This window comes from Macaca nemestrina, chromosome 11 (assembly GCF_043159975.1).
Source record: "Macaca nemestrina isolate mMacNem1 chromosome 11, mMacNem.hap1, whole genome shotgun sequence".
Lineage (NCBI taxonomy): Eukaryota > Metazoa > Chordata > Mammalia > Primates > Cercopithecidae > Macaca > Macaca nemestrina.
The window spans coordinates 129,591,652-129,616,098 of record NC_092135.1 but is presented as its reverse complement, the minus strand read 5'-3'; the positions used below and the strand labels follow the sequence as shown (position 1 = coordinate 129,616,098).

General features: G+C 44.9%; 2 protein-coding genes and 1 long non-coding RNA gene across 26 annotated transcripts in view; 1 reads left to right on the top strand and 2 right to left on the bottom strand.

Moving 5' to 3' along the window:
- Positions 1-912: 912 nt before the first annotated feature.
- Positions 913-3,809, bottom strand: LOC112425214 (small ribosomal subunit protein eS27-like). Of its 3 annotated transcripts, none has more exons than XM_024790298.2 (2): positions 3,595-3,809; positions 913-1,255 (listed from the first exon to the last, which is right to left on the bottom strand). In XM_024790298.2, the coding sequence occupies exon 2, from the start codon at positions 1,248-1,250 to the stop codon at positions 975-977; it is 276 nt and encodes a 91-aa protein (XP_024646066.2). In that variant the 5' UTR covers positions 1,251-1,255; positions 3,595-3,809; the 3' UTR covers positions 913-974. The 3 variants fall into 3 exon arrangements, with proteins under 3 accessions (XP_024646066.2, XP_070929639.1, XP_024646065.2); XM_071073538.1 differs by lacking the exon at positions 3,595-3,809 and adding an exon at positions 3,329-3,467; XM_024790297.2 differs by lacking the exon at positions 3,595-3,809 and adding an exon at positions 3,326-3,463.
- A 91-nt stretch (positions 3,810-3,900) lies between these two features.
- Positions 3,901-24,447, top strand: part of LOC139357236 (uncharacterized) — a 43,546-nt gene continuing 22,999 nt past the window's right edge. For 2 of the 22 annotated variants that reach the window (XR_011610123.1, XR_011610125.1), the window contains exons 1-6: positions 4,098-4,868; positions 6,156-6,213; positions 9,082-9,274; positions 12,447-12,606; positions 13,137-13,731; positions 14,243-14,366. Coding sequence is in view for 9 of the 22 variants with exons in the window: in XM_071073532.1 (XP_070929633.1) it covers positions 4,833-4,868; positions 9,082-9,274; positions 12,447-12,606; positions 13,137-13,270; positions 14,243-14,366; positions 15,247-15,544 (945 nt within the window). In the remaining 13 variants the exon portion in view is untranslated. The other 20 variants (XR_011610122.1, XR_011610117.1, XM_071073534.1 and 17 more) reach the window with 20 other exon arrangements.
- LOC139357237 (uncharacterized) lies at positions 5,031-23,193 on the bottom strand. The gene is made up of 4 exons (XR_011610129.1): positions 23,107-23,193; positions 21,150-21,222; positions 5,661-5,767; positions 5,031-5,233 (listed from the first exon to the last, which is right to left on the bottom strand). It is a non-coding gene; the product is annotated as an uncharacterized lncRNA (long non-coding RNA).

Sequence of the window (24,447 nt, the reverse complement as noted above, 5' to 3'; positions counted from 1 at the left end):
CTAAAAATACAAAAAATTAGCTGGGCGTGGTGGCAGGTGCCTGTAATTCCAGTTACTCAGGAGGCTGAAGCAGGAGAACCGCTTGAACCTGGGAGGCGGAGGTTACAGTGGGCCGAGATAGTGCCATTGCACTCCAGCCTGGGCAACAAGAGGGAAACTCCATCTCAAAAATATAAAAACAAAAACAAAAACAAAAACAAAAACAAAAACACTGCCTAAAACCATCCATTGGAAGGCTGATGGTTCTCCTGGATGGATCAAGCTGGCAACACTCAAATGGTCTGATCAATTTTCACACCACTGACTGTGGAACCAGATCTGCAGCGGTTAAGTGCCCCCTAGAGGGACATTATAGAAGTACACAGCACCAAAAAGAATTCTTGCAGAACAGCTGAACTTGAATCTAACCAAGCTTCTAGTTTACAAAAACACTGATGAAGGAATATGGGAAAAAACCACAAGGTGTCAACCAAGTCCGGATTAGAGACAATTCTATAGGACAACTAACAGTTTCTTCAACAAATAAAAGGCAATTTTAAAGGCGAGGTTCTCTCTTACAGATTTTTAAAAGATTTATTGGCCGGGCATGGTGGATCATGCCTGTAATCCCAGCACTTTGGGAGGCTAAGGTGGGAGCATCACTTGGGCCCAGGAGTTCAAGACCAGCCTGGGCAACAGAAGGCAATCTCTTCTCTACAAAAAATAAAAAATAAATTAGCCAGGTGTGGTGGTGCCCCAGCTACTTGGGAGGCTGAGGTGGGAGGACTACTTGAGTCTAGGAGGTCGAAGTGAGCCAAGATTGTGCTACTGCACAGCCTGGTGACAGAGGGAGACTCCATCTCATTTTTTTTTTTTTTAAAAAGAGACATATCAACTAAATGTAATGTGTGTGTGTGTATATATATATATATATTTTTTTAATCCAAAATGTGTTTATTGAGATGGTTTCCCACTCATCTTGATTCAGAGTGCTTTTAGTGCTGCTTCCTCCTAAAGGAACATCCTTCTGTAAGCCTTGCTTTTCCTCCTGTAGGCTGGCAGAGGACAGTGGAGCAGCCAACATACAAAACTATCGTTTGTGCACGGCTAAGGACCGTGGTGATTTTACAGCATCCTGGGCATTTCACATCCATGAAGTAGGAACTGGGACTCTGCACCAGGCGTTTCTTCTTGTGTTTCCTCTTCTCCTCTTCTGGGGAGGGATGAAGGAGATCCTTTGCGAGAGGCATGTTCTCGTGTGGGTAGTTCATCACCACTGGAAAGCAATGTGTAGATATTTTAAAATCCTAATTCAAAACAAACCAACAATTAAAAGACACTTTTTATTTTTGTTTTTTAGAGACAGGGTCTCACTTTGTCACCTAGGTTGGAGCACAGTCGTGGGATCACTGTAGCCTCAAACTCCTGGTGGACTCAAGTGATCCTCCTGTCTCAGCCTCCTGTGTAGCTGGGACTACTGGCACACACCACCACACCCAGCTAATTTTTTTTTTTTTTTTTTTTTTTTGGTAGAAATGAGATCTCGCTTCAAGCAGGAGGATCGCTTGACCCCAGAAGTTCAACACCAGGCTGGGCAACATGGCAAAAGTCCATCTCTATCTACAGAAACACCACCCCCCCCAAAAAAAAAACCCCAAAATTGACCAGTGCATGCCTGTGGTCCCAGCTACTCGGGAGGCTGAGGCGGGAGGATTGCTTGAGCCTGGGAGGTCAAGGCTGCAGTGAGCCATGACAGCACCACTGCACTCCACCCTGGGTGAGAGCAAGATCTTGTCTCAAACAACAACAAAAACCCCCAAAGTTTGCAATGAAGATTCATGTATATGTCTCTCCAGCAGTCTGAACGCTCTCTAGGTTAGATACATGCAAGTGGATTTGCTAAAGGAAGGAATGAGTATTTTTACCTTTACTAAAACTGCCAAACTTCTCTCCAAGTGTTTGTAACAATTTGCCGTTTCACCAGTTTCTCCACAATCCCAAAACACTTGTAATTTCTGTCACTCTGACAGATAAAATATAGTATCTTATTAAGTTGCATTTCCCTAATAGTTGTATAGTTGAGCATGTCTTCATATCTTTGCCACTGAAATTTCTCCTGAAAATGGCTTTTCATATCCTTCAGTCATTTTTTTTCTTGATTCATATTTCATTCATATTACAATATTAAATTTGTATTGTATATGTTACAAATATTTCTAATTTGTTGTGTTTTAAATTGGTCTATAGAAAACTCCTGCAAGTTGTAAACTGTAATGTGGTCAAATTTATCACCATTTCATTGGTAGGGGAAAAAATATTTTCCTCACCCATCTTAAGGGTTATGACTGACACCCCTATAACAAGATTATTGAGAGAAAGGCATAACAAATTTAAAGTCTTATGTGACATAGGAACCTTCAGAAACGAAGACCCGATGACCTAAAGAAAACTGTATTTTTATGCTAAGTCTGATGAAAGAAGTAGATAGTTGTGCAGAAACATGATTGGACAAAAGGAGCATCATCTAATGGTCATACATAGGGGTGGGAGGAGACTGCGGCATGGCCCATTTGTTCAGGTTCTTTCTCCGCCCCAGGTATGCGGCAAGACTCCTCTGGAATGAGGGTCTTACGACCTACTTCACATGAGGTAGGCCAGTGAATTCTTTTATGACCCTGGTTTATGGGAGAAAGGCAGGAGCAGATCACAGAGACCTTTCTTCTGTGGTTTTCTCAACCGCCAAGGTGCCATATTTTGGCACATTTATGGATTTTGCTTGCGTCTTATCCTGTCCTTGTTATTGATTTTAATAATACTTCCTGGCAGGGTGCAGTGACTCAATTTGCTAATACTTTATTTGAACCTTGCCTCTGCTCATAAATGAAATGGGCTTTTGCCTTTTCTTCAGTTGTTCTCGACCAGATATATACAATATTTTCTTAAAGTATTTGGGCTAATCTCATAAAGTAAGCTAGGTAAAAAGAGTTTAGCGAGGTACCAAATCTAAAACAGGTAGGCAGATTGTTTTTTCTATTCTCATTCTTTCCCTATTTGGGTTTTTCTGAAGCTAGGATAAGGCCAGGGCCCCTTATTCAAGATCGCCCTTCCCTATCCCCCAAACACACACAATATCCCCAAAGTGTCATTGTTCAAGTTCCAACGTGGGGCTAGCTCCTAGGAGCTTGATCCTCCTACTGGGGCTACTGGTGTTAATGGCCATGGGGCCTTGTGAGAGCACATGTTCATGATAGTCCAACTCAAAGAAACTAGGAGAGAGTATTAAGTGATTGAGAATTACACCTTAACTACCGGGTCTTAACTTCTTTAAATGAAAAATGAAACTTACTGCCATCTGTCACACGTGTTTTGAGACGTCCATGATAAAATTTTGAAAAAGCACTCAGTACGCTGGGTGGCACGAACACGCAGCGGGGCGAGGGCCCCTACAGCAGCGACAGCCTTAACGGAGTGACCCTCAGCTGTCGTCTCAGTGCCTCCTTCCCGGCTGGAACCGGAGAGGACGCTAACACAGCCCTCACTGGGCAGGACGCGGCTTGAACTGTTTAACGGCCCCGAGCGCTGGGAACCCATCCCGGCACACGCTCCCTCACGGACCGGTCGCTTGAAAGACTGCTATTCACTTTCCGACTGCCCCACCGCCAGAGGAGCGACGGATTGCGTGACCGTCACCAACTCCTCGAACTCTGGGGTCCCTCGGCCTTCTCCCGCGCCAACCTGGCGCGAAGACCATGGACACCGCGCGCATCGGGACCAACGAACCCAAACCACTACCAACTGCGTTAGACCGCAGCAAACAGTCCGCCCCACGCGCAGGCGCAGCACGTGCATCCCCTTCCACCCCGCCTCGAGACTCCGCCCCCAGGCTCCCGTACCGCCCGCCCCTCCCAGGGTCGCGGCTCAGGATTGGTTCAGGGGTGGTGCGGGCTCTGATTGGGCGAGGCGGAGTCGCCAGGGCGCCGTCGCTCTACGTGGCCGTCTTCCCGGCGGGTCTTGGATGTTGGGCAACGGCTGAGAGGGCGTCCGCAGCGTGTCGGCGCCCGCGGCTTTCTCCGGGCTCTCCGCAGGCGTCGTGCCCGCATTCGTCACGCGTGGTGGCTCTCAGGGGCGCACCGCACAGGCCCTTGCCGGGCGCTGGGAGGGCGGGGCCCTACACCAGCGACAGCCTTAAAGGAAAACGTGTTAGGGACAAGGGCTGCCGTGGGCAGCGAGGATTGTAGACTCATTTGTGTTCTGAATTCTGGTGGGGGTAGTGAGGGATGCTGCCCCAGTTCACAGAATTATCTGACTGGGGAGGTAAAGGTACTTGAATTGCAGGTACTGTTTTTGGCCCTGTGTCCCCTTTATTTTGGCCCAGTGTGCTTCCGTTTGAGTAGTCTGTAGTGGAACTATTTTTTTTTTTCCCCCAAAAAACAGTTATTTGAAAACACATGATGGAGCAGAATGAAAGTAGTAGGGAGGAATTCCTGGGAATTTGCCTTTTTTTTTTTTTTTCCTTTCTTAACCTTAAGGAGTTTCCACTTGTCGATTGTGGCAAAAGAAGAGGTATGGGAGACCTCACCTACAACATGAAAAATCACCTTTTCTATTTGTTTTTCTGTTCGCTGGTGTGAGTAAAATACCAAATGAAAATAAAAAGGTGAGGCCTAACATAAGTTTATTCCACATGCCAGTTTACTGTTGGAAATACTAGAGGCAAAACGTGCATGGCTTGGAATGTGTGAAGGCCCCGTGATGTGCCTAATAATAATCCTGTCCATTTTGAGCAGGAAAAAAAATCAAGGTGAACTGAAGAAAATAAGTTCCCAAAGCAGGCAGAAGATGGGGAAGATGAGATGTCAGAAGCTAAGGACAATAGCAGTAGAGATGAGGTAATTATATGTACAGAATTGAGCAGAGTAGCATTTATTATTGTCAACAATTAAAATCCATAGTAAAGCAGTTAAACTGCATTGTTTAATCTCAAAAGTTGGCTGGGCTGGATGGCTGTCGCCTGTAATCCCAGCACTCTGGGAGGCGGAGGAGGGTGGGTCACTTAAGCCCAGGAGTTTGAGACCAGCCTGGGCAATATGGAGAAACCTATCTCTACTAAAAATACAGAAATTAGCCGGACGTGGTGTCTTCCACCTGCAGTCCCAGCCACTCGGGAGGCTGAGGCAGCAGAACCGCTTGAACCTGGGAGGCGGAGGTTGTAGTGAGGGCACCACTGCACTCCAGCCTGGGAGACAGAGTCTGTCTGAAAGAAGAAAAAAACAACACACAAACCTCAAAAGTGATATTGCAAACACTTTTCAACTAGTATTACAAGTCCACACTAAACTTGATACCAAAACCTGACCAGGTCGTTTTGAGAAATCACAGACCACTCTCTCTTTCATGAGCATAGATAAAAAAATTCCAGAAATATTATCAATGTTATGCAAAGAGTAATACATCATAATGCCTCGTGACCAAGTGTGGGTTATTTTGGGAATGCCAAGGTGTTCTTTGTAAAGTCATATTGGTTGTCTGGAAATACTGGTTTAAAAGAAAATCTCTTCATTCTTTAAATTGATTCATTAAAATCCATTCATTTATGGCCCAGGAGGGCAGTGCTTTCCCTCAGCCCTGCCTGGCTGTTTTAAATTGAAAAAAAAAGAAAAGAAGTCTATTACTTTGTGTACCTGCCAAACATGTTTTCGTATTTTTTCTTTTGACAAATATTGAAGTCTTTACTATGTTCTTCTGAGAGCCTCTCCTTTGAAAGTTGAAAATAGGTTTAAGTTGAGTCCTGAAAGAATTAAGGTGGGTTAGTGGGTACACAGCTAATGAATATGGAATGCTTCATACGTGCAGCCATTGTACAAGGGCTTTATGCCAGGGGTCCCCAAGCCCTGGGCCACAGACTGGTGGTACTGGTCTATGGCCTGTTATGAACCAGGCCGTACAGCAGGAGGTGAGCGGTGGGCAAATGAGGGAAGCTTCATCTGTATTTACAGCTGCCTCCCCATTGCTGGCGTTACTGCCTGAGCTCCGCCTCCTGTCAGATCAGCTGCAGCAATACTGTCTCATAGGAGCACAGACCCTTTTGGGAACTGTGCATGTGAGGAATCTAGGTTTTACACTCCTTATGAGAATCTAATGCCTGATGATTTGTCACTGTCTCCCGTCACCCCTAGATGGGACTGTCTAGTTGCAGGAAAACAAGCTCAAGGCACCCACTGATTCTACATTATGGTGAGTTGTATAACTATTTCATTATATATTACAATGTAATAACAGAAATAAAGTGCACAATCAATGTAATGTACTTGAATCATCCCTCTTCCCTCCCACTGGATGCATGAAAAATTGTCATCCACAAAACCAGTCCCTGGTGCCAAAAAGGTTGGGGACCACTGCTTTATACATTGTTTCATTTCATCCTCACAGTGACCAGGTTAGGTAAGCATCATTAGCTCTATTTTTTAGACAAGAAAGCGTGCTCGCTTCGGCAGCACATATACTAAAATTAGACAAGAAAGCAGATTTAGCCATGAACCAGCTTGCTCATGTTTCCAGAACTAATAAGTGACAGCCAGGGTTATACATAGGTCTGCTGAATCCAAACCCCCTATACCTTTCCCATTCATTTCTCAGTCTTCTCCTAAGCAGCTTGATCTGAGAGGCAGATAGCATTTATTTGTTGTCCACTTTGAGCAGCTGGTTGTGTGATAGAAACTTTCTTCAACCCTCTTCAGTCTAGTTGTTTTAATTAATCAAAAGTAAAAGTGGGTTTTGGGTGCCCTTGTCACACACACTTATTAGGGATGATGGATTTGTTAATTTACTTGACTGTAGTAACCATTTTGCCATAAGTATATTAAAACATGTTGTACACTTTAAATATATACAATTTTTTAAAAAGTAAAAGTAGGGAAATCATGAAAATTATCCATCCATACCTTTTGATTTTAATTTAAGACATATTATGTATTCCTTTGGCAATATTTTGATATGGAACCAAGGCCTTACCTTCGAGTTTGCTGCTGGAGTAGCTTATCTTCCCTGCATAAAGTATACACATAATGCATTTTCTGCAATTTAAAGTTTGTTTCTTTAAAGCAAACGAAAATTCTAACACCCTAGTAAGTAAAGCAGTTTGAATACAGATTCCCACAGTTTTATGGCTTTTCCCATTCTTTTATGGTTGCTCACGCACAGTTAATTTGATTGCAGTTTTTTAAGCTTTATCAGGTACTTCCAAAGCATTGAAGTTTGTTTTCATTGACTCAATAACTTTTTGCATTTATTTTCTTTTATTTTTTGAGATGGAGTCTCACTCTTGTTGCGTAGGCTTGAGTGCAATGGCACAATCTTGGCTCACTGCAACCTCCAGCTCCTGAGTTCAAGTAATTCTTTTGCCTCACCCTCTCAAGTAGCTGGGATTAGGGGCATGTGCCACCACACCCGGCTAATTTTTTATTTTTAGTAGAGATGGGGTTTCATCATGTTGGTCAGGCTGGTCTCGAACTCGTGACCTCATGTGATCTGCCTGCATCAGCCTCCCAAAGTGTTGGGATTACAGGTGTGAGCCACTGCGCCCGGCCCTTTTTGCGTTGATTGTATTGGTCCATATGATGTTTAGTTAATTCTGCAGTTGAAACTGCAAATACTATGGTCATATATAGGTTAGCAAACACCATAGCAGGTTCTTATTAAAGATACAGTTCAGCTCACAGGAATAGAGACACTCACATTAGTATGGGTACCACAGAGTGGCCCACTCATGCTTGACATTTCGTAAGCATTAAGTTATTATAGTAAGACCTATTTGGAATTGAGACAGTCATTTAATCCAGCCAGTTGGTTAAGTTGAGAAACATAAGATAGCATTTACTGTATCGGTTGAGTATCCCTTATCCAAAATGCTTGGGACCAGAAATGTTTTAGACTTCAGATTTTGTGGATTTTGGCATACTTGCAGATATGTAATGAGATATCTTGCTGATGGCACCCAAGTCTAAACACAAAATTCATTTATGTTTCATATATACTTTATATACATAGCCTAAAGGTAGTTTTAGTTTTCCCTCCGGTACACTGAATAAACCGTGTTTTGCACCTGCATTTTGACACTGACCCATCATACAAAGTCAGAATTGGGGCTCTAATGACATGAATAATTGATGTATATTCTCTTGGGGCGGTAGTGTCCGTACTCATAGAAATCTGGATGCTTCCCTGTGGAGATTCTGGTTTGTTAGTACTAAGTGAAGTCTGAGAATTTTTCTTTTTTTCTTTCTTTCTTTTTCTTTCTTTTTTTTTTTGAGATAAGAGTCTCACTCTGTTGCCCAGGCTGGAGTGCAGTGGTGTGATCTCAGCTCACTGCGACTCCACCTCCCGGGTTCAAGCAGTTCTCATGCCTCACCTGCCCGGGTAGCTGGGACTACAGGTGTGCACCACCATACCTGGCCAGTTTTTAAATTTTTTTTTTTAGTAAGACAGGGTTTTGCCATGTTGGCCAGGCTGGTCTTGAACTCCCGGTCTCAGATGATCTGCCCACCTTGGCCTCCCAAGTGTTGGAATTACAGACATAAGCCACCATGCCCAGCATTCTGTTTTTTTTAATTTTCTTTCTTGAGACAGAGTTTCACTCTTGTTGTCCAGGTTGGAGTGCAATGGCATGATCTCGGCTCACGGCAACCTCCGCCTCCCGGGTTCAAGCAATTTCCCTGCCTCAGCCTCCTGAGTAGGTAGGATTACAGGCATGCACCACCACGCCCAGCTAATTTTGTATTTTCAGTAGAGATGGGGTTTCTCCATGTTGGTCAGGCTGGTCTCGAACTCCTGACCTCAGGTGATCCGCCCGCCACCACCTCCCAAAGTGTTGGGATTACAGGCGTGAGCCACCAGGCCTGGCCTTCTTTTTTTTCTTTAGACAAGCATGCCAGGTCATTCTGGTGCTGGAAGACATTTTACTACATTTCTCTAGGAGAAATCCATCTTAGAGAGATGAAATAGTTGTTGATTTACATGCCTGACCCGAATCTTGCACTTAGCGACTGTGCAGTGTGACTGTAGCTTCATGAAGAGGCATCCTCATTGTTGCTGTTTCTCCTCCAGGTTCTTGTCCCTCGTAAGAATTGTGGGAAGAATACTACTGCCCCAGGAAAGAAAGGAGGGGAGGAAAAGTCTCTGGCTCCTGTGTTTTCTGAGAAGTTAATATCACCAAGCAGGAGGGGAGCCAAGCTCAAGGACCATAAGAGCCACCAGCAGAATGACGACCGGAACAGTGAATTGGACGAGGATGAGGAAGGTAAAGAACCCTTCTGCAGGGGGTTCCTGGTGAGTGGCTGTGAGTTAGAGACAAGCTGCTGTGTGTGCCATTCTAGCACTCGGGGAGAGATTCTGTTAAAAATCCATCCTTCTGAAAAATGCCTTGGCAATCCCTGGCTGATTCTTCATGATTGGCCTCATTGAGGAGTTTCAGTGGATGTTTGACCTTTGCTGTCTGCCTGACCCTAGTCAGAGATTTTCTTTTTCTTTCTTTCTTTTTCTTTTTCTTTTTTTTGAGACAGAATCTTGCTCTGTTATCCAGGCTGGAGTGCACTGGTGTTGTCTTGGCTCACTGCAACGTCTGCCTCCTGAGTAGCTGGGATTACAGGCACGTGCCACCACACTGGCTAATTTTTAAATTTTTAATAGAGATGGGGTTTGGCCATGTTGGTCAGGCCGTCTTGAACTCCTGACCTCAAGTGACCCGCCCACCTTGGCCTCCAAAGTGCTGGAATTACAGGCATGAGCTACCGTGCGTAGCCCAGAAATTTTGTCTTTAAATACTATACATTGATGAGTTCTGTCTTTGTGCTTATGAACCACGCAGGTAGGTCATCTCAGATTTAACTTTCAGTGGTTTGTTTTTGTCTTGATGGAGTCTGTGTAACATTTAAAGTATTGCTACCAAAGCAGTAATTCTTACTATAGTTATTAAAATGCAAGAACCATACATTTAAAATTATTTCATAATAAAGTTAAAATGAGGCTGGGCATCGTGGCTCATACCCTGTAATCCCAGCACTTTGGGAGGCTGAAGCAGGAGAATTGCTTGAGGCCAGGAGTTCAAGACCAGCCTGGGTAACAGGGCGAGACCCTATCTCTATAAGAAATTAATAAATTAGCCAGGTATGGTGGCATACACCTGTCATCCCAGCTACTTGGTAGGCCGAGGCAAGAGGATGGATTGTGCCAGGGAGATTGAGGCTGCAGTGAGTCATAATCTCACCACTGCACTCCAGCCTGTGCAGCATAAGTGAGACCCTATCTCAAAATAAAAAGTTAAAGTGGCTGTGAATTTTTTTCTTAGATTTTTATATACAGCCGGATATAAAAGAACAATTGTTCTCTGAAAGGAGAATTTGTCATTCTTAACTAGTCTGTGTAATAGTAATTGATTAGGTGGCTTCCCTTGTGATTCTGGGGGTGGGGGGAAAAATAAAGCTGGGACCAAAGTTAGAGAAGACCTTCCCACGAGGGTTGAAGATGATAAACAGGATGGCGACAGTGGCAGTGACAAAGGCAGTGAGGAAGAGGAGGGGGGTAAGGTCGGATGATCTGGGTCAGCCCTGTTAAGCAGTGTGACTGACATGGAATGCTAGTTGTAAGTGAAGCCCATCAGAAGGGGCTGTTGTATTTCTTTGATTAATTTAAATAACTTTCTTACTAATTTAGAAATGCTTTTGAAAGTACCCTGACCAGACTCAACTCATGAGTCTTGTGACAATTAAGTGTAGCTTAGGAATATAAAAGTTTCCAGTTTACTCATTAGTGGCCCAAGCAGATGACTGCAAATGCGATATTCTAGCTTTCACCCACAGAACCTATCAAAGAAACACCTGATAAACAAAAGAAGGAAATGGCCAATCAGAAAGATTCCCCTGGAGCCAAAAAGCAAAAATTAGAAGGTAACTTATTGGCCGTGGTTTAAAGTGCAGGAGATGCATGGAGAATGTCACGTTGGCAAAAACTTAGTCTCCATTAGCCCAAACAAGCAACAATGGGATTTGCCACAGAAGCTTGGTGTTACAATCTTCAATGGATTTCCTTTTAATGCTACTTTATCTGAACTGAGTTTTTTTTTGGTTTTTTTTTTTTAACCTTTTTGAGTAGCAACTGAACCATGTGTAGCATTCCAGCTGTTTGTTGGAAACCTGAATTTCAACAAAACTGCTGCTGAACCAAAAGCTGGTCTCAGTTAATTTTTTGCTAACAATGATCTCGAAGTTGTTGGTGTCAGAGTTGGCTTGTCCAGGTAAGTACCAATAAACTAAGAAGGTTTTTAAGAGCTTATCAGCCCAGCACTTACTATTCCTGGAGAATTTAGGAGTTCCAGTAGCTTTATGCTACTTCATGATGGTTCATAGGCTGCTGTCTTCTCAGGTCCTTTTGTTACTGCTCTTCACCTTTTGGTGGGATTTTACCTCAGTCACTTGCAGCTCAAAGTGAATCTGTAAAATCCTTCAGTGGCTCATGTTTAGTAAATCTGTTATATTAAACTTTGCTACCCCATTTTCCCAACCAAAATATTAAAATAATCCCAAGATCTTCCAAGTCTTAGAGATAGGGTCTCGCTATTTTACCCAGGCTGGTCTCAAACTCCTGGGCTCAAGTGATCCTTCCACCTCAGCTTCCCAAAGTCCTGAGCTTACAGGTGTGAGCCACTGTGCCCTGCCTGTTTCTTAAAAATTAAAAAAAAAATTTTTTTTTTTGAGACAGGCTCCCTCTGTCGCTCAGGCTAGAGTGCAGTGATACAATCTCAGCTTACTGCAGTCTCTGCCTTCTAGGTTCAAGCAGTTCTCCTGCCTCAGCCTCCCAAGTAGCTAGGATTACAGGCGCCTGCCACCACACCTGACTAATTTTTGTATTTTTAGTAGAGACGGGGTTTTGCCATGGTGGGCAGACTGGTCCTGAACTCCTGGTCTCAAGTGATCTGCCTGCCTCAGCCTCCCAGAGTGCTGGGATTACAAGTGTGAGCCACTGCACCCAGCCAAAAATAAATACATAAATAAATAACTTTTTTTGAAACAGGGTCTCACTCCATTGCCCAGGCTGGAGTGCAGTGGTGTGATCATGGCTCACTGCGACCTCTGCCATCTGGGCTCCCACAGTCCTCCCACCTCAGCCTCCTGAATAGCTGGGACTGCAGGCACACATCACCATGCCTTTTTTGTACACATGGGGTTTCGCCATGTTGCCCAGGCTGATCTTGAACTCCTGAGCTCAAGTGATCCTGCCACCTCAGCCTCCCAAAGTGCCGGGATTACAGGTGTGAACCACTGCGCCCAGCCAAAATTGGTAATTGCAAGCCACACTTTCTATAGCTTTTGGTTAAATTTTGTCAGTTGTTAAGCAGAAAACTAATAGAGATGTCAGTAGGCAAACTCTGTACTGATTCTCAATCCTTGCTCTAGAACGTGGTTTCTTGCTTTCAGCACTGCTGACATTCTGGACTGGACAATTCTTTTTTTGGAGACGGGTCTGGCTCTATCACCCAGGCTGGAGTGCAATGGTGCGATCTCGGCTTACTGCAACCCCTGCCCTCCGGCTCAAGCCATCTTCCCACATCAGCCTCCCGAGTAGCTGGGACCACAGGCATGTACCACTATGCCCGGCTAATTTGTGTGTGTGTGTGTGTGTGTGTGTGTGTGTGTATTTTCTGTAGAGACAGGAAATATGTGTTGACCCGGCTGGTCTCAAACTCCTAAGCTCAAGCAGTCTGCCCACCTTGGCCTCGCAAAGTGCTGGGATTGCAGGCATGAACCACCACGCCGGGTCTGGGCTGGGCAATCTATGTTGTGGTGGCTGTCCAGTTCGTTGTGGGATGTTTAGCAACCTCCCTGGATTCTACCCTTTAGATACTAGATGCTTCCCTATTTGTAACAGCCAAAAATGTCTCTAGACATTGTCAAACTTGCTCCCTGGGTGAGAACTACTACTCCATAGTTACTTCACAGTACTGACTGCCAGTTTGTGGAGCCTTGGTTTTAAATTGTAAATTAGGCAGCTGCTTGTGACTTAGTGCTAATTTCTATTCCAACAGCTAGTGTGATTAGTTAACCAGAGGCATAGGCGCTTCATCTTACCTGGGTGTGCTTTTTCCCTTTCCTTCTACATCTCTGTAGGAGATTTGGTTATGTGAATTTTAAATCTGCTGATGATCAAGAAAAGGCCCTGGAACTAAGTGATACAAAAGTCCTTGGGTTTGAAATTAAATTTAAGAAACCAAAGAGAAAGGAAACAAAGGTATGCAAACAAGGTAATTTGTTCAAAGATATCGATGTATCTAGAAGATTCTGGGTCAGGCAGGAATATCACATTCTTCCTAATTTGATGCAAGTAGTCCTCAGTTTCCGACAGGCCACCTGCCTCCGTGGCACCTTGCCCTCTCTCCTGTGCTCGAGCTGCATGGCTCACCTTTCTCTGTCATAACATTCTTTCCAGGACTCAGTCCCTGGCTACTTGAAACCCATCCATCCAGTTTCAGCTTAAATATAACTTCCTCAGATCCGAAAACTCTTTCCTTACACCCACACTAGGGTAAGTCTTCTCTACTGGACTTCCTCATTGCCCCTGTTACTTGTCCATCCTGGCACTTGTCAAAGTTTATAATTACGTGACTCTTCATTTACCAGTCCTCTCCAACAAAAACGCATGCCTGAGAGCAGAGGCCAAGTTCGTGTTTTCACAGCGAGCATGTAGCACAGGCCCTAGCCCAGAGTATGTATTCAAATGTTTGTTAAACAAACGAAGATGTGTGGTTGTTTCAGCTTTGCAACTCTTTGAGGGGTGTTTTTTCTTTTTTCTTTTCTTTTTTTTTTTTTTTTTTTGAGACAGAGTCTCGCTCTGTCGCCCAGACTGGAGTGCAGTGGTGCGATCTTGGCTCACCGCAACCTCCACCTCCCATGTCCAAGCGATTCTCCTGCCTCAGCCTCCCGAGTAGCTGGGATTACAGGCACATGCCACCACGCCCAGCTGATTTTTTGTATTTTTAGTAGAGACAGGGTTTCACTGTGTTAGCCAGAATGGTCTCCATCTCCTGACCTCGTGATCCACCCACCTTGGCCTCCCAAAGCTGGGATTAGAGGCGTGAGCCACTGCGCCCAGCATGAGCCACTGCACCCGGTGTGGGCCACTGTGCCCGGCCTAAGGGGTATTTTTTCTATCTTAGGGGACTTTAGATGCTTACTAAATCTAAACTCACCAAAAATGTTCTTTTGTTTTTATGTAGATCAAAATGCCAAAACACTTTTGCTCAAGAACCTGCCTGACAAAGTCATTCCACATGAAACACTTCTTGTGTTTGAGGATGCTTTTCAAATCAGATTAGTGAGCAAAGATGGGATGAGTAAAAGGTATGTTTTACACCTTGTACTGAATAAGAATGTATGTCTGCTGGATACAAAATAATGGAATTTCTTTACATTCTCTCAAATCTCTTATGCCTGATTGTAGAGAAGGAAAGAGTAGTAATCCAGATTTCTACCAGTAGGCATACAAAGCCAAAGGAGACATCATAAAGGGACAGCCAAAACTCCTAGAAAACTGTAGTGGTGCTATAGAGAAATAGAGACTTAATCTGCTACCAAGTACAAGATTGAAGATTGGAATTTATTCATAGATTGTGTACATTCATTCTTCTCTCTCCAGGGCTGACTCTGCTAGAATAATGTACGTGGTAGCTTGCTTGGACAGGTACCAAAATAGAACATAGAATTGAATTGTTAGCTTTATGTTGTAACCAATTAATGAAACACTGTCCTTAGGTATCTAGGCTTTGGTAGAGTAAGAGAGTGAATATGGTGATATTAGAGAGGGTAGAGTATAATATATTTTGAAGGGATTGTCATTGAGGCGAAAATTGAATATTGGGTTTATAAACTCCGTCTCAAAAAAAAAAAAAAAAAAAGAAAGAACAGTACCTGGAGAGGTGAGGGGTCCCAGAGCTCTGTGGATTGAGATTTACCAGGATTGTCACAGGGGGGTCCCAAGGAAGGGGCTGGTATGAGGTTAGGGGCACTCGGCACTTTATTCTTTTACTATTATTTTGAGACAGGGTCTCACTCCCTTCGCCCAGGCAGGAGTACAGTGGCACAGTCATGGCTCGAGGCAGTCTTGATATCCTGGGCTCAGGTGATCCTCGCACCTCGGCCTCCCGAGTAGCTGAACTACAGATGGGAAGGCCACACAACACTTTATTTTTTATTTTATTAATTATTATGATTATTATTTTAGATGGAGTCTCGCTCTGTCGCCCAGGCTGGAGTGCAGTGGCACAGTCTTGGCTCACTGCAACCTCTGCCTCCTGGGTTCAAGCAATTCTCCTGCCTCAGCCTCCCATGTAGCTGGGATTACAGGCGCCCACCCCCACGCCCGGCCAAGATCACACCACTGTACTCCAGCCTGGGTGACAGAGCCAGACCTCTTGTCTCAAAACAAAAAAAAAGGAAACTCATCAGTTTATTTTTTCTTTTTTGGTCACCCTCTAAGATTTTGTTTGAACAAGCTCTTATACCTGTGGTTTCAGAATTAGATATTTAATTATCTTCAGATATTAATTTTCTTCAAGTAGTGTTTTTGCAGGTTTAAACCAGTGACCCCAAACCAGTGTCCCTAATTTGCCTTATCTAATCGGCAAACATGTTGGCTTATACAGTAAGAGACCATTGAATTTGTTATGAGTATTTCAAAAAATCAAAAAATTTCACATAAAACCCTGGATTTCCGGCTTCTTTTGATACAGCAGAAAGTCTGCACAGGTGCAGTGGTTCACACTTGTAATCCCAGAACTTTAGGAGGCTGAGGTGGGTGGATCGCTTGAGCCTAGGAGTTCAAGACCAGCCTGGGCAACATGGCGAGACCCCATCTGTAAAAAAAAAAAAAAAAAAATTAGCTGGGCGTGGTGTTGCATACCTGTAGTCCCAGCTAACTCAGGAGGCTGAGGTGTGAGGATTGCCTGAACCTGGGAGGTCGAGGCTACAGTGAGCCATGATGGTGCCACTGCACTCCAGCCGAGGCGACAGAGTGAGACCCTATCTGTCTCAAAGAAAAAGGAAAGAAAATCTGGTGGCACCGTGGCTGCATTCCCACATGGCAGCAGTTGGCTGGTGATGAGAAGTAGCTGCTTCCTTTTAGGTGTGGCCTTTGCTCTTGTTTGCTGGTAAACCCCACAGTTCCTGAGGGTCTCCACACCAACAGTGGTGGGAACAGCACAACACTTACACTTTTAAACATAGCGTTAATAGTTTTTTCTTAGAAAATGGCCCTTTTAAAAATAATATTGTAAAGATGACATGGCTGGGCATGGTGGCTCATGCCTGTAATCCCAGCACTGTGGGAGGCTTAGGAGGGCAGATCATGAGGTCAGGAGTTCGAAACCAGCCTGGCCAACATGGTGAAACCCCATCTCTATTAAAAATACAAAAATTAGCTGGGCATGATGGCGCATACCTGTAATCCCAGCTACTCGGGAGGCTGAGGCAGGAGAATTCCTTGAACCCGGGTGGTAGAGGTTGCAGTGAGCCAAAATCACACCACTGCACTCCAGCCTGGGCGACAGAGTGAGACTCTGTCTCGGGGGAAAAAGAAAAAAAGATGGCATTTTGATATTTCTTATGCATTTGTCTCTTTCACAAGTGGAAAGAGAAAGTATAGAACAAGACAACCACACTTTTCAAGAAAAATGGGAGAGAGACTGTTTTTTTGTGGAGGTAAAGAATGTTCCTACATGTTTAATATGCAAACAAAGTCTGTGTTGAAAGAGCATACCCTAAGACACCATTGTGAAACAAACCATAGCAAGAACCACGATGGATATATAGAAAAGATGCGTGACAAAAAAACTTAACCAACTGAGAAAAAGACTTAGATTTCAACATGATTTGCTTTTGAATGTGAATAAAATAGGTGACGCTGCTATGAAGTGTAGCTGTATATTAAGTGAGAAAATTGCCCGGGAATCAAAGCCTTTTACAGATGGGGAGTTCATAAAAGAATGCTTGTTGAGTGCAGCAGAAATTATGTGCCCTTAACAGAGACAAGCATTTGCAAATATAAGACTGACTGGTAATATTGTTGCTCAGCCTGTTGATGATATGGCTGAAAACTTACAGGGCAGGTTTCAAGAAAAAGTGAAATCATTTGTGGCTTTCTCTATCACAGCTCATGAGAACACTGATATAAATAATGCTCCCTGGTTGTCTGTGTTCATTCGTGGTGTTGACGAAACTTTTTTTTTTTTTTTTTTTTATGAGATGGAGTCTCACTCTGTCGCCCAGGCTGGAGTGCAGTGGCGTGATCTCGGCTCACTGCAAGCTCCGCCTCCCGGGTTCACGCCATTCTCCTGCCTCAGCCTCCTGAGCAGCTGAGACTACAGGCACCCCCCACCACGCCCGGCTAGTTTTTTGTATTTTTTAGTAGAGACGGGGTTTCACCGTGTTAGCGAGGATGGTCTCGATCTCCTGACCTCGTGATCCGCCTGCCTCGGCCTCCCACAGTGTTGGGATTACAGGCGTGAGCCACCATGCCCGGCCTTGATGAAACTTTTGATGTGACTGAAGAACTTTTAGATATGGTACTCATAACAGGCACAGCATCAGGAAATGACATATTTTTATGTGTTGAGAAAAGTCTTAAAAAATTTAATGTAGACTGGTCAAAATTAGTAAGTGTTAGCACAGATGGTAATTCTGCAATGGTTGGTGTTAAACAACTTGGTACAAAACTGAAATCTAAGGTGGCAGGGCTTTGCAAAAGCACAGAACTTAAGTGTGTGCATGGCCTCATTCTCCAGGAGTCACTTTGTGCTAAAAAGTTAAAAATGGATCCCGTCATGGACACAGTAGTTTACAGCATAACCTGGATACATTCCCATGGCTCAAACCACAGAAAGTTCAACACTTTGTTCAGTGAGTTAGATGCACAATATGGAAGCCTGTTCTGTGACATGGAAGTGAAGTGGCTGAGTCGTGGTATGGTGCTAAAGCAGTTTTTTGAACTGTTGGAAGAAATTGACTTTTTCATGTCTTCTAAAGGAAAATCTGTGCCTCAGCTCACTAGCAAAAATTGGGTCAAAGACTTAGCCTTTTTGATTGACATGACAACACATCTAAATACATTGGATATTTCTCTGCAAAGGTGTTCACAAGTGGTTACACAAATGTATGATTCAATTTACTAATTCCTAGCAAAATTATGTCTTTGGGAAACTCATTTGACAAGGAACAATCTGGCCCACTTCCCTAAACTGAAATTAGTTTCTGAAAAAGAAAGCGATGGCCTGAACTATATTCCAAAAATTAAAGAATTGAAGACTGAATTCCAAAAAAGATTCTCTGATTTCAAACTTTATGAAAATGAAATGATATTGTTCAGTTCACCTTTCTCAATGAGTATTAATCATGTGAATGAAGAGCTGCAAATGGAAATTATTGAATTGCAGTGCAACACTATACTGAAAACTAAATATGATGATGTGGGAATCCCAGAATGCTACAGATACCTAGGTAATGGTTACCCTAAATATAAAACACATTGTGCAGAGATTCTGTGCATGTTTGGAAGTACCTATGTTTATGAGCAGCTATTTTCTCTTATGAAACTAAGTAAAACTAAATATTGCTCCCAGTTAAAGGAAAGATGAATTCTCTGCTGCACGTTGCTATACAAGATTCACAACCTGATGTTGATTGACACCTTGGGCCATAAGAAAGGAATGTTAGATTTTGGATTTCAAATCTGAGAAGTAATAAATTATGAAACTTCAGATAATTATTTCTATTTTCAAATTACATTTTTTCAATATGAAGTTTAGAGTACAATCTATGGCATTATATATGTTTGTTAAATCTTATATCATATAAAATAAGGTTGGATTATACTTTTGGTGGTTTTTCACACCTTGCCTCTCTGGCCTTTATTCAAGTTTATAAACCTCTGCCTTAAAAGAAGCCACATTTTTCTTTTTTTTTTTTTTTTTTTTTTTGAGACGGAGTCTCGCTCTGTCACCCAGGCTGGAGTGCATTGGCCGGATCTCAGCTCACTGCAAGCTCCGCCTCCCGGGTTCACGCCATTCTCCTGCCTCAGCCTCCCGAGTAGCTGGGACTACAGGCGCCTGCCACCTCGCCCGGCTAAGTTTTTGTATTTTTAGTAGAGACGGGGTTTCACTGTGTTAGCCAGGATGGTCTCGATCTCCTGACCTCGTGATCCGCCCGTCTCGGCCTCCCAAAGTGCTGGGATTACAGGCTTGAGCCACCGCGCCCGGCCCACATTTTTCTTAAAGGCACTTGTGAGCCTGGGATGTGAACAAAGGAGTCAGCTGGATGAATTGAATATTTGGACACCTAGTGTGACCCTATCCCTAAGCACAGTAGACCTGCCACAGTCATCTTGGGGTTCAGGCCAGGGTAACTAACCCCCTTCCCTGTACAGGCTGGGTGTCAGAGCCATTACTAGCCTCTGGACTTTTTTGTGGTGCTTCTATTTGGATTTACACATTTCTTTTGAAGTTCCAGCGTTGTTGGTCAGCTTATAATCAGTGTGGCTGGCCCAGAAACATTCTGCCTCTTACAGGCAGGGATGCTTGTTCCCTTGACATTGGGGCACCCAGGGTAGTGCACAATGGGGTGTCGATGTGTGAAAGAGCAGATGAGCATTTTTTCAGGGAGAAGGCCTGTAGCCGCCAGCAGAGTCTTAGGTCTGTGACTCGAACAGTGTTTTTCCACTGACATAGTGACATGTCTACTCACTGCTGTAGAAGCCGTATCTTAAAAAATTAGTCTAGCCAGGCATGGTGGCTCACACCTGTAATCCCGGCAGTTTGGGAGGCTGAGACAGGCAGATCACCTGAGGTCAGGAGTTCGAGACCAGCTTGGCCAACATGGTGAAATCTGGTCTCTACTAAAAATACGAAAATCAGCTGGGCATGGTGGCAGGCGCCTGTGGTCCTAGCTACTCAGGAGACTGAGGCAGGAGAATTGCTTGAACCCAAGTGGCAGAAGTTGTAGTGAGCTGAGATCACACCATTGCACTCCAGCCTGGGTGACAAGAGTGAAAGTCCGTCTCAAAAAAAAAAAAAAAAAAAAAAAATTATGCAAGTAGTGTATACTATTGTAGAATATTTGGCTATTTTTCTAAAGAAATTTTGGGCCAGGCATGGTGGCTCATGCCTGTAATCCCAGCACTTTGGGAGGCCAAGGCAGGTGGATCACAAGGTCAGGAGATCGAGACCATCCTGGCTAACACAGTGAAACCCCGTCTCTACTAAAAATACAAAAAATTAGCCGGGCGTGGTGGCAGACGCCTGTATTCCCAGCCACTCAGGAGACTGAGGCAGGAGAATCGCTTGAACCCGGGAGGTGGAGGTTGCAATGAGCCGAGATCACGCCACTGCACTCCAGCCTGGCGACAGAGCAAGACTCCGTCTCAAAACAACAACAACAACAACAAAAAACCCCAAAATTTTGGGCAACTACTTGTAATCTCAGCAGAGGAAAGTCCTGTAAATATTTAGGCATGCTTTCTTTCCATTTTCTTTTCTTTTTTGAGACAGAGTTTCGCTCTTGTTGCCTGAGCTAGAGTGCAGTGGCGCAATCTCGGCTCACCACAACCTCCACCTCCCGGGTTCAAGCGATTCTCCTGCCTCAGCCTCCCGAGTAGCTGGGATTACAGGCATGTGCCACCACGCCTGGATAATTTTGTATTTTTAGTAGAGACAGGGTTTCTCCATGTTGGCTAGACTGGTCTTGAACTCTTGACTTCAGGTAATCCGCCCGCCTCGGCCTCCCAAAGTGCTGGGATTACAGGTGTGAGCCACCTTGCCTGGCCTTCTTTCAATTTTCAATGTGTGGTTTTATGTTGTTGAACGCATTGTGGATGGACCATAGTGTATCCTGCTCTCTGCCCTCCCTCCCCCACTCAACAGTAAGCCCTAAACAGCTCTTAGTCTTCAGGCTCAGGTTGTGTTTATTTGATTCCTCAAGGAGTGCACTGATGGGCTTTGCTAGCTGGTGAGTTCTCTCAGCAACACGTGAGCATGGCTGAGTTGATTTCTCAATGCAGGGTCCCTCTTCCTTTCTGCCAGGCTCATGGAAGGCTGGAAAAAAACCCTAGCTATTCCGGGAAGGAGAGGCAGATCTTACCTCTGGAGATCCTCAGGACAGCCTCAGTGCAGAAGTCTTGAGACTGCTAATGAGTGAGACTGAGTTCCAACAGCTGCAGCAGAGCAAAGAGATGAAGACGGAGTGGCTTTAGGGCAGGGCAGTGAGGTCTTATGGCTCTGATAGCCTCTGAGAAAGCCAACTTAGATGGCAAACCCAGATTCAGATTCCCTCCCTTAATAAGAGAGACTTGACTATAAATGTGGGTGAGAGTGTGGTGGTGAGGACTAAGGGGGCTCTCACAACAGGCCTCTGGAGGATGAGTGAGATGGCAGGGCAGGGCCAGGCTCTTCTGCAGAGGAAACTTGAGGACTATTTTGGAAAGGATGAGTGACTAAAGTCACAGAGTGACTTTGAGGACGACAGTGCAGCCGATGACAAGGCAGGACAGTGGGAAGAGGGTCCAGGCATGGAGATCAAAGTTGGGATTAAGGACGGGGAGATTGGCTAGGCAAGGGGCCTCTGAACTTCAGGTCATTATGGTTGAGCCTTTCGGCTCTGGGTGAGCGAGGTACAGGCCCGAGCTCTGCTTTCAGCTGCATTCCCCTGTAGGAGTGGAAGCAGTCAGTCTCACAGCTGCACTCTCACACGTCTGACTCCTGGCTCCTTGGAGGCTCATGCCATCTGGCCCTACCCTTCCCCACTCAACTGTGGTCATCTAGAACCCTATCTGACTGTTTTGTTTTTTCGAGACAGGATCTCACTCTTGCCCAGGCTGGAGTGCAATGGTGTGATCACAGCTCACTGCAGCCTCGACCTTCCAGGTTCAAGCTGTCCTCCCACCTCAGCCTCCCAAGGAGCTGTAACCACAAGTATGTGCCTCCACAGCTAGTTTTTAAAAATTTTTGTAGAAATGGGGTCCGGCTATGTTGCCCAGTCTGGTCTCGAACTCCTGGACTCAAGTGATCCTCCTGCCTTGGCCTCACAAAGTGATAGGATTACAGGCATAAGCCACTGCACCTGGCCCCCTATCTGGCATTTGTTAAAGAGCCTGGACCCCTGGCTCATAGGCTTCTCTCCATCCCTACTCCTGGGACCTCAACCTCCCAGCTGGTCCTGGATACTCAGGTCCCAGGTATTTACCTGCCTTAAGAAGTCCATAGGTGGAGCTGAGTGCAGTGGCTCACACCTGTAATCCCAGCACTTTGGGAGGCCAAGGCAGGTGGATCACCTGAGATCAGGAGTTCGAGACCAGCCTGGCCAACATGGAGAAACCCGTCTTTACTAAAAATACAAATTAGCTGGGCATAGTGGTGCATGCCTGCAATCCCAGCTACTCGGGAGGCTGAGGCAGGAGAATCACTTGAACCTGGGAGGTGGAGGTTGTGGTGAGCCGAGATCGTGCCATTGCACTCCAGCCTGGGCAACAAAAGCAAAACTCTCTCTCAAAAAAAAAAAAAAAAAAAAAAGTCTGTAAGTGTTCCTTCTCCCGTGACAATGTGAATGGAACTCCTCACTCAGTTACTTGCCCTATTCTTAGGTTCTTTTCCCCTCAATAACATCTCCAGCTCTCTGATTTCTCTACTTTCTCCCAAATCCATCGGTCCCCTTCAAAATCTCCTTTCGGATGCACCCTATCCCACATGGACCAACTTACCACTCTTGCCACTATCTCTAAATCTCTGATCTTCCCAGCCCCTCTGTCACCTGCTCCCTAGAAATTTCTACCCTGAGTCAATTAATATATGTCCCATGCTCCTCCCCTATTTTGGGGTGCTGGCAGAAACCCCACCTCAGGGGCAGCTTGATTTCATTCTAAGCTTGTGGCTCCAGTCTCATCTGGGCCAGCAGTGCTCCCCTACAAGCTTCTATTTCCCTTGTCCTCCTGTTCTTCCCTGGAGTCAGAGCCGCCATCTCATTTTTATTAGGTAACTTTATCTCCTGATAAAAGCCATTTGAGAGAAACCTCCCCACCATCTTCCTGCTCCCGTATACTCACCCTACACGCTTGCCTGCTCTGACGTCTCCGGCGTCCTGCCTCCTGTCCTCAGTGGCCTTCCTCCTGGCTGTGGCAGCTCCCTCTCCCTACACTGCAGTCTACATCCCCTGCCCTCAAGGGCTCAAGGACTTCCCTCCTTCCGCTGTCTGCTTTCTCTCTGTGTTTTTAGAAATTTTGTTTCTACTGGCTCTTGTAATAAAATGCCGACATCTCTGGCACACTCCCTTTACATTTCTATTTTTAAAAATGTATAAAATTGACACTATTCAAAATTCAGGGTACAAATGGAAGTCTCCCACTCATCATCTAGCTACCCAGCTCCTTTGTATAGAAGGAGCCAATATTATTGGCTTCTTCTTGTCTTCCACTCTTTAAGACAAGGAATTATGTTTTCCTACTGATTTTGTTTTGTTTTGTTTTGAGACAGAGTCTCGCTCTGTCACCCAGGCTGGAGTGCAGTGGTGCAGTCTCTGCTCACTGCAACCTCCAACTCCCGGGTTCACACAAGTCTCCTCCCTCAGCCTCCCAAGTAGCTGGGACTACAGGTGCATGCCACCACGCCTGGCTAATTTTTTATATTTTTAGTGGAGATGGGGTTTCACCGTGCTGGCCAGGATGGTCTCGATCTCCTGACCTCGTGGTCCGCCTGGCCCGGCCTCCCAAAATGCCAGGATTACAGGCATAAGCCACCATGCCCGGCCTCCTACCGATTTTTGACACAAAGCAACAAGCTATAACACATTTTTCTATACCTTGCCTTTTTGTCATTGAAAGTATTTTGGAGATCATTTTATATCTGTAATGAACAGCTGCTCCCTTTGTTTTTATAGCTGTAGTGCTCCATTGCATGGATGTACAAGAATGTCCTTAGCCAGTTTATTAGGTTAACTCTACCTGCTATAGTGGATGGACCCCAATTCTTAGCAGTGCAACACAGTAAGTGTTTATTTCTCACTCATGCTACATTCAGAGTGGGGTATTCCTGGGCAGGCAGCCTTCTGTGTGGTCATCTGGGGACCCAGGCTTCCTCTGTTTTGCTCCTCTGTCCTGTTCTGGGTCATTGGAAAGATCTTCATTCAGCAAGTAGAAAGGAGAGAACAAGGAGGATGCATCCTATCCCACTTGGACCACCTTACCACTCTTGCCACTATCCCTAAATCTCTGGTCTTCCCAGCCCATCTGTCACCTGCTCCCTAGAAATTTCTACCCTGAGTCAATTACTACTCCAGCAAGTAGACAGGAGAGAACAAGTGGGAGCACTTGGTGCAGGCCAGGCTTAGATACGTTTTCACCACTCATGGTCCTGTGCCACACCTCTAGTCCCAAGGATGCTGGGCAGGC